Below are 14,142 nucleotides of genomic sequence, written 5' to 3'. Positions count from 1 at the left end.
ATGTGAGAGCCCAGTGTAGGGAATCGGTATGTGACCATCCAGAAGTTACCCCAGCTGCAGCCTCTGAAGAGCCACACCTTACCCGCTCTGCTTTCATGTTTCTTTCATTCTGAGAAGGCTTCCTCATTCATGGGTGAGGTCTTGGCCATGGATGTGTTTTCCGAGCATCCCCCCAAGGCTGTCCATGGCCATCTAGCCCTCATCTTTTCCCTCGTGTCGCCCGGCCCCTGTCCTTTCCCCCAGCACGAGCTTCAGTATGGCAAAAGCACAAGGCTCTTGCTCCACAAAATAATTCCTGGAGTGGATCTGTACTTTCGAAGTGCTCTGCTGTTGGCATCCTGGGATAGGAGCTGGGGGGCGGGGGCTGTCTCAATGGGACCTTGCTACTTTCCTACAGGGATAAATGATCCCGCTGCTTACACAGTGCTTCTGTAGTGTTCCATCTCTGCTTATTGGGAGCTGTTTCTAGACTGCCCCGTGTTCCTTTTTTGGAAAGCCAGAGGCCCGGGAATCAGCAGATGGGTGTAAAGCACGCCCAGTGGCTTCCTCGCAGGCCAGCTGCTTCTCTTACATCCTGGCCTTGGCCAGTTACTTGTAGCCATTTTCCTTGGGCGAGGTCTCGATCTCAGCGCGAAGAAAGCTCCATGTTTTCCAACGTTGCCATGTTGGAAAGGTCTCTAATCTCTAGCATGCAGCATCACCGGGGCTTGCGCTCTATAGCCTGCTTCTTTGTTATACCCCAAAGAGATTCTGCCCCTCAGATTTGCTGAGGACCGGGGTTGGCTCATCTGCTGCCGATGCAGGAGCGCCACTTGGTTATATAACCAGCCTCCTCTTCGGCTTTTCCTTGGATTCTCTCATCTCATTCCTGTTTGCAGCTGTGTGCTGCAACCAGAATCTTGTCCTGTGATGTATGAGCACTGCTGATTTTCTATTTATTGCAGCAGATGAGAAGGTGGGAAGGGCAGATGAAGGCGTGGTTGTCTTTTGCTTGTAATGTGCATGTGGGAAGGGGCTGGTGTGGGAGGGGAGAGGGCCTGAGGCTGGCCTTTGCTTTGTGGGGAGAGCCAAAAGGTGGGGTGGGGTGGGGCAGTTGCTGGCCACCCAGAATAGGCCTCTGCGCCCCCTTGAGTGATGAATCTGCTGATGGCATTGATGGCTGGTAGAGCTCATTGGTTTAGTGCGTATTTCCATATAAAGATACATGTTCCACCAACGAGTCCTTGTGAGTGTCTCATTCGGGGAGGGGGCTGCGGCTGGGGGCTTCCCGCCTCGGGGGCTTCCCGGCGGGCAGCAGCAGCACCGCCCGGGCCGTCATCTGGGAAGGGCTCGGCGGGGCCGGGCTCCCCGGCAGGACGAAGCGCTCCGTCTCGCCCCGGGAAGGCCCGCGGCTGACCGCGCAGCGAGGGACCCGGGCCGCCTGCCCGCCCCGCCCCGCAGCCGCCTCCTTAAAGGGCGCGGCCTCCCCGGCGCCGCCCAGACGGAGCGGAGCGCCCGTCCCCGCGGCTGCCTGCCCGCGCGCCCGCTCGACCCGCCGGCCATGCTGACGGCGCCGCTGCGGCCGCCGCCGCCGCTGCTGCTGCTACTGCTGCTGGCCCTGCCCGGGGCCGGGTCCGCGGCCGGGCCGGCGGACAAGCGCGTGGTGCAGAAGGAGGCCGCCTTCGAGCAGCTGTACGGCGACGCGGTGAACGCGGAGCTGCTCAACATCTACGCCTTCAACCACACCGTCACGCGGAACCGGGTGAGCCCCGCGCGCGCCAGCAGCGGCGCCAGCTCCTGGGCGCTCTCCTCCGCGCGGCCGTTCAGGGAACCCGCGGCCCGGCGCGACGGGCGGAGTGCGGGGGGGGCGAGTGGGCGGGCGGCGGGGCGTCCTCCGCGCGGCCCTTCGCGGCGCCGGCGCCCCCTTCCCCCTGCCCGGGCGCAGGGCGCCCTTCCCTGCCCCTCCTTGGGGGCCGCTCCGACCCCTGCCCGCTCGCTCACTCGCCGCCCCCTCGCCCGGCAGACGGAGGGCGTCCGCGTCTCGGTGAACGTGCTGTCGGAGCAGAAGGAGAGGCCCGTGCTCTTCGTCGTCCGGCAGAAGGAGGCCGTGGTATCCTTCCAGGTGCCCCTCATCCTCCGGGGCCTGTGAGTATCCCGCGCCGCCGGGCCCCTGGCGGCAGGCAGGCAGGCGGAGCAGCTCCCCGCCCGCGTCCTCCGAGCCCGGCGCAGCGTCCCAGCCCGGCCGGGCCCCGAGGAGAAGCCGGCTGCTTTCGGGCGCCGGGCCCCGCCGCTCTGCGCTCGCGGAGGCTCTGGGCAGGGCCCGGACGCCCGCGGCAGCTGCTGCCTCTCTCTGCCCAGGTTCCAGAGGAAGTTCCTCTACCAGGACGTCAGCCGCACTCTGTGCCAGCCCCCGACCAAGAGCGAGGTCGAGACGCAGTTCTTCTTCGTGGACGTCTCCACGCTCTCGCTGTACAACGCCTCGTACCAGCTGCGGGTCTCTCGCGTAGAGAACTTCGTGCTCAGGTGAGCCGGGGCTGGGAGCGCGGCTGGCCGGGTGGGGCGGGGAACGGGGAGGGCAGGGAGGGGCGGCGGCGGCGGTTCGGGCGTTCTGCGTGGCAGCCCCAGAAGCGCGCGTCTTGTGCAAGCACTCGGGTTGTGGAAGGATTTGCAAAAACGCCTGCTCAGCCAGCGAGGAGCAGCAGCCTCTCCCGGCTGAGGGGGCGAATGGAGAGGGCAGCCCCTCTGTCGGTGGGCTGGGAATCTGTACCCACGCCTGCCCACTCCATCTCCTGCGCTGCTCTTTCTTGATGCAGGACAGGCGAGCCCTTCACCTTCAACGCCACAGCAGCCCAGCCGCAGGTAGGTTCCACAGTGCTCTGGGGGGGGGGGTCGTTGCCCCACAGGGAAGAAGACGACCCTCCAGCCGAGGCTTGGATGCCTCTGAGTTCTGGGCCTGGCTGTCAAATGGGGAGGGCTAGGCTGGCTTTGAGGACGCACGTATTCCCACAAGCAGTCAGATGCTCTGCCCAGCTAGCCCCTAGCACTTGGACAGGCCTTTCTGGTTGCCCTCTGGCTGGGTGTCCATCACACAGGGAGGACCAGAGGCTGCTCCATCTGCTGAGCTGCGGCCTCCTTGCCACGGTTCTTCTGGCCGCGCAGGGTCCCAAAGCAGGAGGCGGCTGTTCCGGGCTTCCCTGAGGAGGTGCTCCTAGGAGCTTCCTGGCCTCAGAAAGGGCACCCTGAGGAGCCGTCGCACCTGGCAGATAAAGAAGATGTGCCAGGTTGGGTGTGTTGCGCCACAGGAGGGAGAAGCCTCATCGTCACCCAGGGGCCTTCTAGGGTGGTTCTTTCTTTTTGACCAACAGTACTTCAAGTACGAGTTCCCAGAGGGCGTGGACTCTGCCATCGTTAAAGTGACCTCATCCACGGCATTCCCTTGTTCGGTCATTTCCGTCCAGGATGTTCTGGTCAGTGCAGTGGGGAGTGTCCACAGGACACGGGAGGCTCCGTGTCTTCTCTCACATAAGAGGCTGACTCTGCCCCGTTTTCCTGTCTCTTTTCCTGTTGCCTAGTGTCCCGTCTACGACTTGGATAACAACGTGGCTTTCATTGGCACGTACCAAACTATGACCAAGAAGGCAGCCATCACGGTGCAGGTACGACCGATCAGCCGGGACCTTTCCCAAAGGCGGTCAGAGCCCTGTAATCTGACTGGCCCGTGCCAGCTTCCCTGTTACCTGGGGTATTGTGTGGCATCAATTAGCCAGCCCTGGCAGTGGTACCGGTTGGCCGAACAGTTCACCTTGCCCCTGGCTCCAGAAGCAGCGGTCTTCAGAGGAGAGGGGACGCGGTCTCTGGAGGCTTTGGACAGGCGCTGCCTGTAGCGAGTAGGAACCAGCACACCTGAAAGGGTGAACAGAGAGCCTCCAGCTACCCAGCGTTGAGGTCTTAAGAGCTGCTGGGGGTGTTTCTGATCTTCAGTCAAAGGTCTTCTCATTTCTTGGTTCTCGCAGAAGAAGGATTTCCCCAGCCACAGTTTCTACGTGGTTGTTGTGGTGAAGACCGAAGATGAAGCTTGTGGGGGAGCGTTGCATTACTACCCTTTTTCCAAAGGTACAGGGAGGAAGCTGGGCTGAGGGGGCAGAGGTCTGCTTGCAGGCACAGCTTCTGTCTAGGAGGCCCTGCTACCTGGCGGTGGCTAGAAAAGCATCCAGGTATGATGATGGAGCCTTGTGCTTGAGGGCTCTAGGGGTTGCCCTGTTCCCCCGGGGCTGGACGCCACCTCCCAAGAGAGTCCGCACCCGGTCTGGCCTGCTCGCTGGTCCACTGGTGGGAGCAAGGCTGCCGCCCAAGGGGGTCTGCGCTCCAGAGCCGCTTCCGCGGCTCCACCCACCCCGTTGGGCCGGTTCCACCAGCGTAGCGTTTTTGGGGGCAAAGCAGATGTGCATATTGGAATACAGGGGAAGGAGATAAGGAGGCGTTTTGGGCAGGGAGAGGCAACCCGGCACTTGGAGAGACTCTGGAAATGTTTTTAAAAGGCCACGGAAGAACAGGGAAGGCCTGGAGTCCTTCCGCTTTCCAGCTTCTGCTTTTACAGCTAGCTTTTTGGGACAAGCAGGTGGCCTGTCTCAGGAGCCCCCTGAGTGCTCCCTGTAACCCTGTCACAGCCCCAGCACCTGAGCTCAGGGCTTGAAGCCTCCAGGCCAGGAGGTGGCTCATTTAGTGGCCAAGGTAGGACCCTCAGGGTCAGGCCAGTTCCCAGGGCTCTGCGGCCATCACCACGGAGGGAGGGAGAGCTGCAGGTCAGCTGATCCAGGCCTTTGTGTCATTCCAGATGAGCCTGTTGACCAAGGCAACCGCCAGAAAACCCTGAATGTGGTGGTGACTCCTGCTGTCAGTTGTAAGTAAGCCCCGGGTCTGTCTCTGCCCCCGCCTGGAGAAGGAAGGAGAGCAGGACGGTGGCCCTTCTGGGGGAGATGTTGCCCACAACTCCCGCTCCTGACTTGGAGCTGGCTTCCCTGTAGACCTAAATAGCAGGTGGCACAGGGCCTGTGGGGCGGGGGCGGGGGAGAGCTAATGGGCCTGAATGTCCAGGGAACCTGGAGTTGGAGGTTGGTGGCTGAAAGAGGCCAACAGGCTGTGAAGGAAGCCACTTGTGAGGGGAGGCTCTTTGCCTACCAGGGGGCTTCTGGCAAGGCTTCCCCGGGGTGTGACGCTGTTTCCCCGCTTGCCTGCAGCAGAGGCCTATGTGAATGGGATCCTTTTCTGCCTGGGCGTCTTCTTGTCCTTCTACGTGCTGACGGTGCTGATCGCCTGCTGGGAAATCTGGCGGTGAGTCTGCTCCGGGTCCAGGCTCCACCGGGGTGTGCACTTCTCCTGTTGAGAATAGCTCGGTAGCTGCAGCTGCAGCCGCCATTGTGTTCGTCCAATCCCATTTTTGCCTTGGCAGTAGGGGCTTTGTGGCAGCAGGAGGACATGGCCTTGCTCCGCTTTTGTGGCATGACTCCAACGTGCCTGGGGGGTTCTTTCCACTTCCTGGAGTCTCGGCCTTTGGGGCAGCGGCATTCACGTCAGCCCATGCCTGTTCCTCCTGGGCAGGATGCGGTGCACTTTGGCCTGAGGCAGGCTCAGTGCCCACCTGGGTGCTCTCTGCGCCCTGCTGGGGACTTTTCAGGGGGAAGGCAGCCTACTGGCCCGGAGGGGTGCGCTGTCTTTCAGAGGAGGCTCATTTCTTTACAGGCGACGGGAGCAGAGGCAGAGGCAGCTACGGCTCCTGAGTGCTGCGGACACCCCCAGTCCAGAAAGGGGCGTACGAGGTAGGGAGTGGGGGGCGGACCGTCCCCAGCAGGGCAGCTTCTGGGTCTCTGGCCGGGGGACGGGCCTGTCCTTTCGCGCAGCTTCGGCTCGAGGGTTGCTCACCTCCTGCCGAATCATGGAGGGGAGTGGAAGGGTGCGTGCTGAAACCCAATTGGGGTCTGACTCCCGGAGGGATCAGCGCTCAGTTGCTGGAGCTCCAGTGCTGAATCAGCTTCAAACGCAGCTCCGTAATTCCTGGTGGATTCGTACAACACGCTGGACTGCGCTGAAATGCGGCCAGGGTAGTTTGTGGTTCGGAGCGTTGCAAGGACTTAGCCGCTGGTTTTGCGTGTTACACAGATGTAGCGATTACCTTTTGTTAATCTTGGATCAGGAGTTGGCACATGGAGAGAATCTAGCCGATGAGCACTAGAACCGTTTTTTCAGAACAGCAGCACGCATCCCGCTCTGCCTTGGGTGGCTGTCTCAGTTTATGTCCATAAACAGCTTCTGTCTCCCTCCCTCCCCCCTCCCTCCCTCCCTTCCTTCTCCGGGATGCTCCACGCCAAGCTTCTCTCCTTGGTAAGCAGCCAGTGCCCTCCCTCCTCCACCCCTCTTGTTTTCTGTGCTCGGAGGGGAGCTTGAGGAAGTGGCCCCAGGCTGGCTGCCCCACTTCCATTGCAGTGAAGATGGCGAGCCCCTGAGAGCCAGATGCAGGGGCCCCCCCGCTCCGGGCTTTCATCCTCAAAGCTCCCCTCCAGAGAGCTGGCCAGTCCAAGGCTGGCCAGGGCGCGGGCAGGTGGGGCAGCTCCCCCTGTTCCTGGGCTGGACCGTTGCTGTTTTGTTGCAGGGAATCCCCAGGACACCCCGGATTCCTTCCTGGGGCGCCCTCCTCTCAGCAGCCAGAGTTACGGGTCCTTCGGTGAGTTCCAGCCTCCCAGCCAGATGGGGTAGGGAGGGTGCCTGTCTGTCGGGAATGGGGGGCAGGTCTTGTCCTTTGCTGCCGCCCGGGCCCTGCAGGTGGCTCTTTCACCATGCTTCGCTGGCCCCTGCAAGACGGGCTGCACTGCTCATGCCAGCGGCCCCCTTCTCTCCGCAGCGGATGCCGGGTCCACCACTAGCACTGAGAATGTCACGGACAGCCTGCTTTCCACGGAAGCCTCCTCCAGTTACGCTGGTGAGACGCGTGGCCCAGCACCCGTGGCTCAGGGTGCTTCCTCTCGCCCAGGCCTGCAGCTTGCACGCGTGCAGGGTCTTCTGGGGGGCTCTCTTTGGCTTCCAAGTGCACCTGGTTGGCTGGGCTTGGGTCCACTTTGTGTGACTCTTTCCTTTCTCCCCAAGGGCGAGATCTGTGCCAGCACCGGCAGAGACACTGGGCAGCCTTTGCAATGGGTAGAGAGACTGGCATCTCATTCCTGGTGCCCCTTGCCTGGCTTGCACTTCTCCTTGGCCAGCAGCAGCAGCGGCCAGGCCTCTCTTCTGGGCTCTGCAGAGAAGGCGCCTCTTTGTAAAAGTGTTTTTAGGCCAAGCAGAGAGCTTGAAAACATGGCCGTGATTTGATGGAAGAGGAGGGCTGAGGCACAAGCCTCCCCCTTCCTCCTCCACTGCCCTCAGTGGGGCAAGGCGTCTTCTCTGCACTCTGGTTCAGCCTCTTCCTTGGCTGTTCCCCTCCCCAGGGTCTCCGGTTGGCCTTCTCTTCCTGAGGGAGGAGCAGAACAGCGGAGAATGGGGGGCTTTGCCTGGGGCATCCACAGACTTGCCTTTCTCTCAAGCCCTGGAGCGTGCAGGCGCCTGGCTGAGCTGCTGCTCAGCTGGCAGAGGCACTGGCATGGGATGCCAGATCCCATCCCTTTCCCTTGATGGAGGAACTGTGGCTTCCTGAGGGGCTGGAGGAGCTCGGGTGCCCCCTCCTTCCTGGGTCTTCCGTGAGGTGGACTTGGACACCCAGCTTCTGGCTGGGCCATCTCCCTCTGGCACTAAAGGAAATGAGGCCCCTCAGGAAGCTCACGGGGGTGGACAGCAATCTGCATGATGTTCCCCCTCCCCCCCCCCAAGGCCAGGTGGCTGCATGGCTTCCAATCAGCAGGGCGATGGGTGCTTGGGGAAAGGAGGGTGGGTGCCTCTGGGCCTTTTGTCCACCTCTGGGGCCTCCTGGCCGCTCAACATCCAGACAGGCGAAGGGCCAGCAGGTTCCAGTTGGCTCCATCGGTAATTCGATGACGCGGGCTGACTGGTACTTTCAAAGCGTGGGGTTTTCGCAGTGACACTGGCTTTCACCCCCCAGATCGCTCCCTAGAGAACGTGGCAGGACGCCCCCGGCTTGACTCGCTCAGCTCCGTGGAAGAGGATGATTACGACACGCTGGCCGACATCGAGTCGGACAAGAATGTCATCCGCACCAAGGTTGCCCGGCGGGAGAGGACCGGCTCCGAGGCCACAAGACGCGAAGGAGGAGGATGACGTGGAGAGCATGTGCTGCTCCAGTCAGCCCTCCTGTTGCCAGATGCGTCCTTTCCTGGGACCCTGCAGCTGCTGCTGCTGCAAAGCCCAGGAACAGACGTGGCTTCTTTGAGGAGGGGCCAAGAAGTATGATGCCCCTCCTTGCGTAGTCTGAGTCCTTTGGTCTTTGGAAGGAGGGCTCTGCAGAACCTGTGTGTGCACGCATGCGCAGCTTGAAAGGACACCGGGCAAGTCCGGCTGCAAGCGGGCTGTAGCAGCACTCCGGATGGAATGAGGTTGGGCGCACTGTGAATGGCTGTGGGATTTGGGGCCTGGGGAGCAGTGGGGAGAGAGGGAAGAGCAGTTTGTGGATTGCGTGGGCTTGGGGGGCAACTTGAGCCCCCCGAGTTATCTGCAGGAGCCTCTTCTTGGGTGCCAGGAGGCGAGGGGGCCCGTTGGAAATGCCGCCAGGTGCAGGCTACGCAGGAGGAGGTTTTCCGGAGGAGGTGAGGGAGTTTGGAGTGTCCTCATGAGACTGAAGCTCAGCAAGATGCTTGTGTCTCGTTGCAGAAATTCCTGTGTGTCGCTGATCTGGCCCGCAAAGACAAGCGAGTGTTGCGGAAGAAATACCAGATTTACTTCTGGTGAGATGGTTGTGGGCTGGCTGTCTATCCCCCAAAGACCCTGCTGGCTCCACATGCCCGGGAAGTTGATCAGGGTCCTCTAGTGGAGAATCTCCTCTCACCCCACCTCCCTTCTCCACAGGAATATTGCCACCATTGCTGTCTTCTATGCCCTCCCGGTCATCCAGCTGGTCATCACCTACCAGACGGTAACACAGTGCTGCTGGCCTCCTACCCAGGGCTCTGCCAACCTCGGGCCCTCAGACCCCTTACCCTAGGCTAAGCCCAGCTCAGAGCTGCTTGACCTCACTTGACCTCATTCTGGGCAGGGCAGACCCTGGTGCCGAAGGCTTTCTGGGCCCTAGGCCAGACCCTGGTGCCGAAGAAATCACGCTTTTGCTTCCTGCAGGTGGTGAACGTTACTGGGAACCAGGACATCTGCTACTACAACTTCCTCTGTGCACACCCTCTGAGCAACCTCAGGTAGGAACCCAGGAGATGGGCATCACCCGCTCCTTGGGCTGCGGGACCTGACATCACCCCTTTCCACCCCTTTCCGCTCTTCCAGCGCCTTCAACAACATCCTCAGCAACCTGGGCTACATCCTGCTGGGCCTGCTCTTCCTGTTCATCATCCTGCAGCGCGAGATCAACTACAACCGAGCCTTGATGCGCAATGACTTCCAGGCTGTGGTGAGGCATGCCCCGTCCGCTTTCTCCCCAGCGCCGCATCTGTTGCCCGGAGACAGGCCTGTTGCTGTTCGCGCCTTTCCTCCTCCCCTCTCGGCTGGATGCCAGGGAGAGCGCAGAGAGGCCTCCTCTTCCAGGCCGCGGCCACTGGAAACGGGGGCCGGCCAGGTTAGGGGCTGGATGCCACCGTCTGTAAGGGGACGGGGAAGAGCCTTCTTTCTCAGACGTGGGCGTCCTTTCCAGGAGTGTGGCATCCCCAAACACTTCGGCCTCTTCTATGCCATGGGCACTGCACTCATGATGGAGGGTCTCCTCAGTGCCTGCTACCACGTGTGCCCTAACTATACCAACTTCCAGTTTGGTGAGTGGTGCTTGCAGCAGGGCCAGGGCCCCCTCCCTCATCCCTGGCCGGGCTTCGTCTAGATCCCGAGGCCTGAGCGAGGCCCACAGAAGCCCCGGTGGTCTGTCTCCGCCGTTCAGCCAGGGGCTAAAGGAGCAAGGCATTGCTCTCCTGCACATGTGCAGAGAGCGGCTTCTCTGCGCTCAGCCTGCGGCCCTTGTCCGGCAGACACCTCCTTCATGTACATGATCGCCGGGCTCTGCATGCTGAAGCTGTATCAAAAGAGGCACCCTGATATCAACGCCAGCGCCTACAGTGCCTACGCCTGCCTGGCCGTCATCATCTTCTTCTCGGTCGTGGGGGTGGTGAGTGAGCCCAAGCCAAGCCCGCGGGACCCCAGGCAGCCCCTCTGAGCCTCTGCTCCCCGTGGGGTGCTAATTCTTTGTGGAGAGACCAAGGGAGGCTGCTGTCAGGAAGGACTTTTCCTTTCCCAGAGAGGTCCCTCAGAGGGTTGGCTCTCACTTCCTCTGCGAGCCGCTGACCTCCCTCCGGTTCTGGCGTTCAGGGGCTCTCTGTCCTCCCAGGTCTTTGGCAAAGGCAACATGGCCTTTTGGATCGTCTTCTCGGTCATCCACATCCTGTCCACGCTGCTGCTCAGCACCCAGCTGTACTACATGGGCCGCTGGAAACTGGGTGAGCGGGCGCAGTCTCTGGGGTGGCTGGGCTCTTCCCAGGAGGGGAGCTGACCGTCCTCCACCTGCAAGCTCTGGGGGCTGGGTGAAACTGCCCCACAAGCAGGGTCCCCGAGGGGTTGCCGGTGCTAGTCCTGGTGCAGCCCCACCCCGCCCCGCCCCGCCCCGCCCTTTCCAGGGGGCTTCAGTATCTCCATCCCTCTCCAGATTCCGGCACCTGGCGCAGGATTTTTCACGTGCTGTACACGGACTGCATCCGCCAGTGCAGCGGGCCCACGTACATGGTGAGCGGGGGGCTGGCACCTCCCCTCTTTTTGGCCGCTTCTGGAGGCCTCACCAACTGCCCCCCCGCTTTTGTCCGCAGGATCGGATGGTGCTGCTGGTGACGGGTAACCTCATCAATTGGTCCCTGTGAGTAAGAGCGTCTGGGCCGAGCGCAGCTGCCCTGGAGGGGGGCCACCAGCTGGACAGGGCCCCCTCTGCAGCCGAGCTCAGCCCTTGGGCCAAGGGGCAGGGGGCCAGACCAGGCAAGCTCCCCAGGCCACCCTCCGTCCAGCTCCCTCCCTTCCCAGCGTGTCAAAGAAGAGACTAAGAATTTCTGCTCACCTCTGGGGCAGGAACGGCTGCTTTATAGGGCGGCTTCTTCCTGCTCTAAACTTGCCTTACCTGCCTTGGGATTAACTCCTGCTCCGAGCACTCTCGCCGGGAGTCGCAGGCTTAGGCAGCCCCGCTTTGTGGGCTTGCGGTTGGCCTGGAGCCGGGTCTGGTGCCGCGCCCGACCCTCCTCTCTCCCCAGGGCGGCTTACGGCCTCATTATGCGCCCCAACGACTTCGCCTCCTACTTGCTGGCCATCGGCATCTGCAACCTTCTGCTCTACTTTGCCTTCTACATTATCATGAAGGTACCGTCGCCTTTCTGCCGCGGCTGGCAGGGTGTCGGTGGCTGGGCTGCCGGTCGCTCCTCTCTCTAGCGGGCGTGGGGGTCCTGCAGCACCGGCCCCTGGGTGCCCTGACAGGACCCCCGGGCTGCCCTCCTGACCGCTACCCTCCCCGCAGCTGCGGAGCGGCGAGCGTCTGCTGCTGATCTCCCTGCTCTGCATCGTCTGCACCTCCGTCGTGTGGGGCTTCGCTCTCTTCTTCTTCTTCCAGGGCCTGAGCACCTGGCAGGTGAGCCATCCTCCCTCCCCAGGGCCCGCGGGGGGAGCAGCAGCCTGCAGCCTCTTCCATCCGCCAGAGGGGGCTGGGCTCCTTGCTTGCCAAGAGCGCTCCTCGAGGCTGCATCGAGGGCTCGGTCTGCACACTGGTTCACCATGCTGTGCTGTGCAAATTCAGAAAAACGGCTGCTTTGGAGTGATTGCACGGAGGGGCTGCGCGAGCAGCTCCTGAGAAAAGCCTGCTGAAAAGTCAGCCTGCCCTGCGCTTGGCCGGGTCTGTCGGGGTGGGGGCCAACCTGCCCTGCTGCCCACCCCCGCTAAGAGGCTGGTCACTGATCTCCACAGAAAACGCCAGCCGAGTCCCGTGAGCACAACCGAGAGTGTATCCTGCTGGGTTTCTTTGACGACCACGATGTCTGGCACTTCCTCTCCTCCATCGCCATGTTTGGCTCCTTCCTGGTGGGTGTTTCCAGCTGGCTCGGCTGCCCTGGTAGGGGAGAGTGGCATGGGCAGCCCCTGCAGCGGCCTGAAGCCCAACACCCTGAGGACCGGGAGCTTGAAAGCACTGCGTCTCCGCTACCCGATCAGTCCTGCGGGTGCCCTTTCTCGGTAGTTGTGGGGGCTTGTCCTGTGTCAGATGTGCGGGGAGAAGCTCTGGGCTCCTGCCGGAGGGGCTGGGCCAGGCTTGGGGCTTCCTGATTCCCTGGGCTCAGACAGATGCTAGGGGTTCCCTACATCTGTCCTGCAGCCCTTCTCCAACCTGGGGGACATGTCCTGCCCTCCAGCCCAGAGGCCATTTCCTTGGCAAGACTGGCCCTCTTTCAGACCTCTCAGACAGTTAGCTTTAATCTGCCGCTTAGTCAACATCCTTTGGGGAAGGTTGCAACATGAATTAAACTTTGGCATGCAAAGAAGAAAGATCTGAAGGAGGAGGAAGCAGTCAGCAGAATGCTGCGTACCTAAAGCCTGGGGGGCAAAATACATTTTTGGCTGCTGTTGGAAAAAAGCTCCAGGGCTCCCAGGGCCTTGTGACTGGAGGATGCTCGCAAAGGTTCCCTCTCCCTCCAGAGCAAAGCACGGGAGTGGAGCCTCTTGGCCCCCACGCACTGGTCTGTGGCCGGCATCCACCGTCCACCCTGCCCTACAGCGCCTGTGCCTGATGCCACCTTCCCTTTGCCGTAGGTCCTGCTGACTTTGGATGACGACCTCGACTGTGTCCAGCGTGACAAGATTTACGTCTTCTGAGGGGCACTTGGAGACGCCTTGGCAGAGAAGCCGGAGACCTTTCTCGGGACAGGCGTCCTGACGGCATCTGGCGGGTGCCGGGGGGCACAGCTGCGGGCTCCTCCCCTCACAAGCACATCACAGGAGAGCCCGCAGAAGGGAGCAGGGTTGACGAGGGCCTGTCCGAGGACCTTCCTGTCTTGAGCCTCTGAGAGCTGGCCCCGGGGGCCCAGGGCGACGCGTTCAAATGCTACCTGGGCTACGCCTCTGTCGGGAGCTGTTGGTCTCCCTTTCTCAACCATCGGCAGAGCTCCCTCCCCCGGGCAAGGCCTGGCAGGTGGAGAGAAAAGGCCTTCCTGTTGGGGTCCAGCACTGCCAGCAACTCTGGGGAGAGGCGCGGAGAGGAACAGCGACAGGCTGGGCTCCTGTGCAGTGGGGCGGCCCTGGGAAACTTCCACGGCGCTCTCTCTTCTCGGTGCCTGCGTTGACAGCCTGAGGGCCCTCCCCTGCAGTGCAGCTGCCTCCTTCCTCTGAACAAGGAGGTCTGGCACTTGGTTCCAAGGAGCAGCGGCCACTAGGAGCCCTCTGCCCACCAGCACTGGCAGCAGCATCCAGGCAGAGGGGCACCTCCTCCTCCTCCTCCAGCACACGGGCACGATGCACTTCATCGCTTATGGGGAGGAAGTGGGCCAGGGGGTCTCAGTCTGTGGGGCTGAGTGGTCCCTGGGGCACCTCCCTGGCTTTGGCCCCAGAGCAAGCCAGCCCTCATTTCCTGGGGAGGGGCTTCCTCAAGCAGTCACCGTAACGCAGGGGCTGCACGTGGGGGAGGAGCAAGAGAAGATCAGAAAGGTCAGGCTGGCAGGGGGAGGAAGCAGCAGAGTGCCCCTCTTTTCCCCTCGAGGGAGAAGACCAGCCCCCCCCCATATTTCTCCATTCCTGGTTTCGGACTGCAGCTGAGATGGTTTTCCTTTGAAACGGTTCCCAGTATAAAGCGCTGCTGAAGAAAACGAGCATTTTGGCCTCTACAGATCCTGCCGCCCAATGCAAGCGATAAAAGATGCCCTCGCCTCGCCTCGCCTTGCCTCGCCGTTTTTCTTGAATGTGGAGGCCGGGAGAAGGGGGGCACAGCTGCTCTGTGGGCAGAGAGAGGGAGTGCCTTTTCTGCTTCTGCTTGAGATCTGCGGGTGGGGGGTCCCTACCAAACAC

At 61.9% G+C, this 14,142-nt stretch overlaps 1 protein-coding gene across 2 annotated transcripts; it reads left to right on the top strand.

The window, feature by feature from the left end:
* Positions 1-1,461: 1,461 nt before the first annotated feature.
* SIDT2 (SID1 transmembrane family member 2) lies at positions 1,462-14,008 on the top strand. Of its 2 annotated transcripts, XM_088138844.1 has the most exons (27): positions 1,462-1,741; positions 2,003-2,124; positions 2,338-2,502; positions 2,793-2,838; positions 3,345-3,446; positions 3,552-3,635; positions 3,993-4,092; positions 4,814-4,879; positions 5,217-5,310; positions 5,719-5,795; positions 6,346-6,357; positions 6,626-6,697; positions 6,875-6,952; positions 8,060-8,178; positions 8,785-8,858; positions 8,980-9,046; positions 9,247-9,320; positions 9,406-9,529; positions 9,770-9,887; positions 10,095-10,231; positions 10,451-10,559; positions 10,766-10,842; positions 10,923-10,969; positions 11,355-11,460; positions 11,615-11,725; positions 12,058-12,171; positions 12,895-14,008. In XM_088138844.1, the coding sequence occupies exons 1-27, from the start codon at positions 1,541-1,543 to the stop codon at positions 12,955-12,957; spliced, it is 2,559 nt and encodes an 852-aa protein (XP_087994970.1). In that variant the 5' UTR covers positions 1,462-1,540; the 3' UTR covers positions 12,958-14,008. The 2 variants fall into 2 exon arrangements, with proteins under 2 accessions (XP_087994970.1, XP_087994971.1); XM_088138845.1 differs by lacking the exon at positions 6,346-6,357.
* Positions 14,009-14,142: the final 134 nt, after the last annotated feature.

This window comes from Python bivittatus, unplaced genomic scaffold, assembly GCF_059951505.1.
Source record: "Python bivittatus isolate LINGU-HERP-01145 unplaced genomic scaffold, Pbiv_v1 ctg000320_np1212, whole genome shotgun sequence".
NCBI lineage: Eukaryota > Metazoa > Chordata > Lepidosauria > Squamata > Pythonidae > Python > Python bivittatus.
Note: the sequence above shows the minus strand (reverse complement) of the source record. Positions and strands in the feature narration are given on the sequence as shown.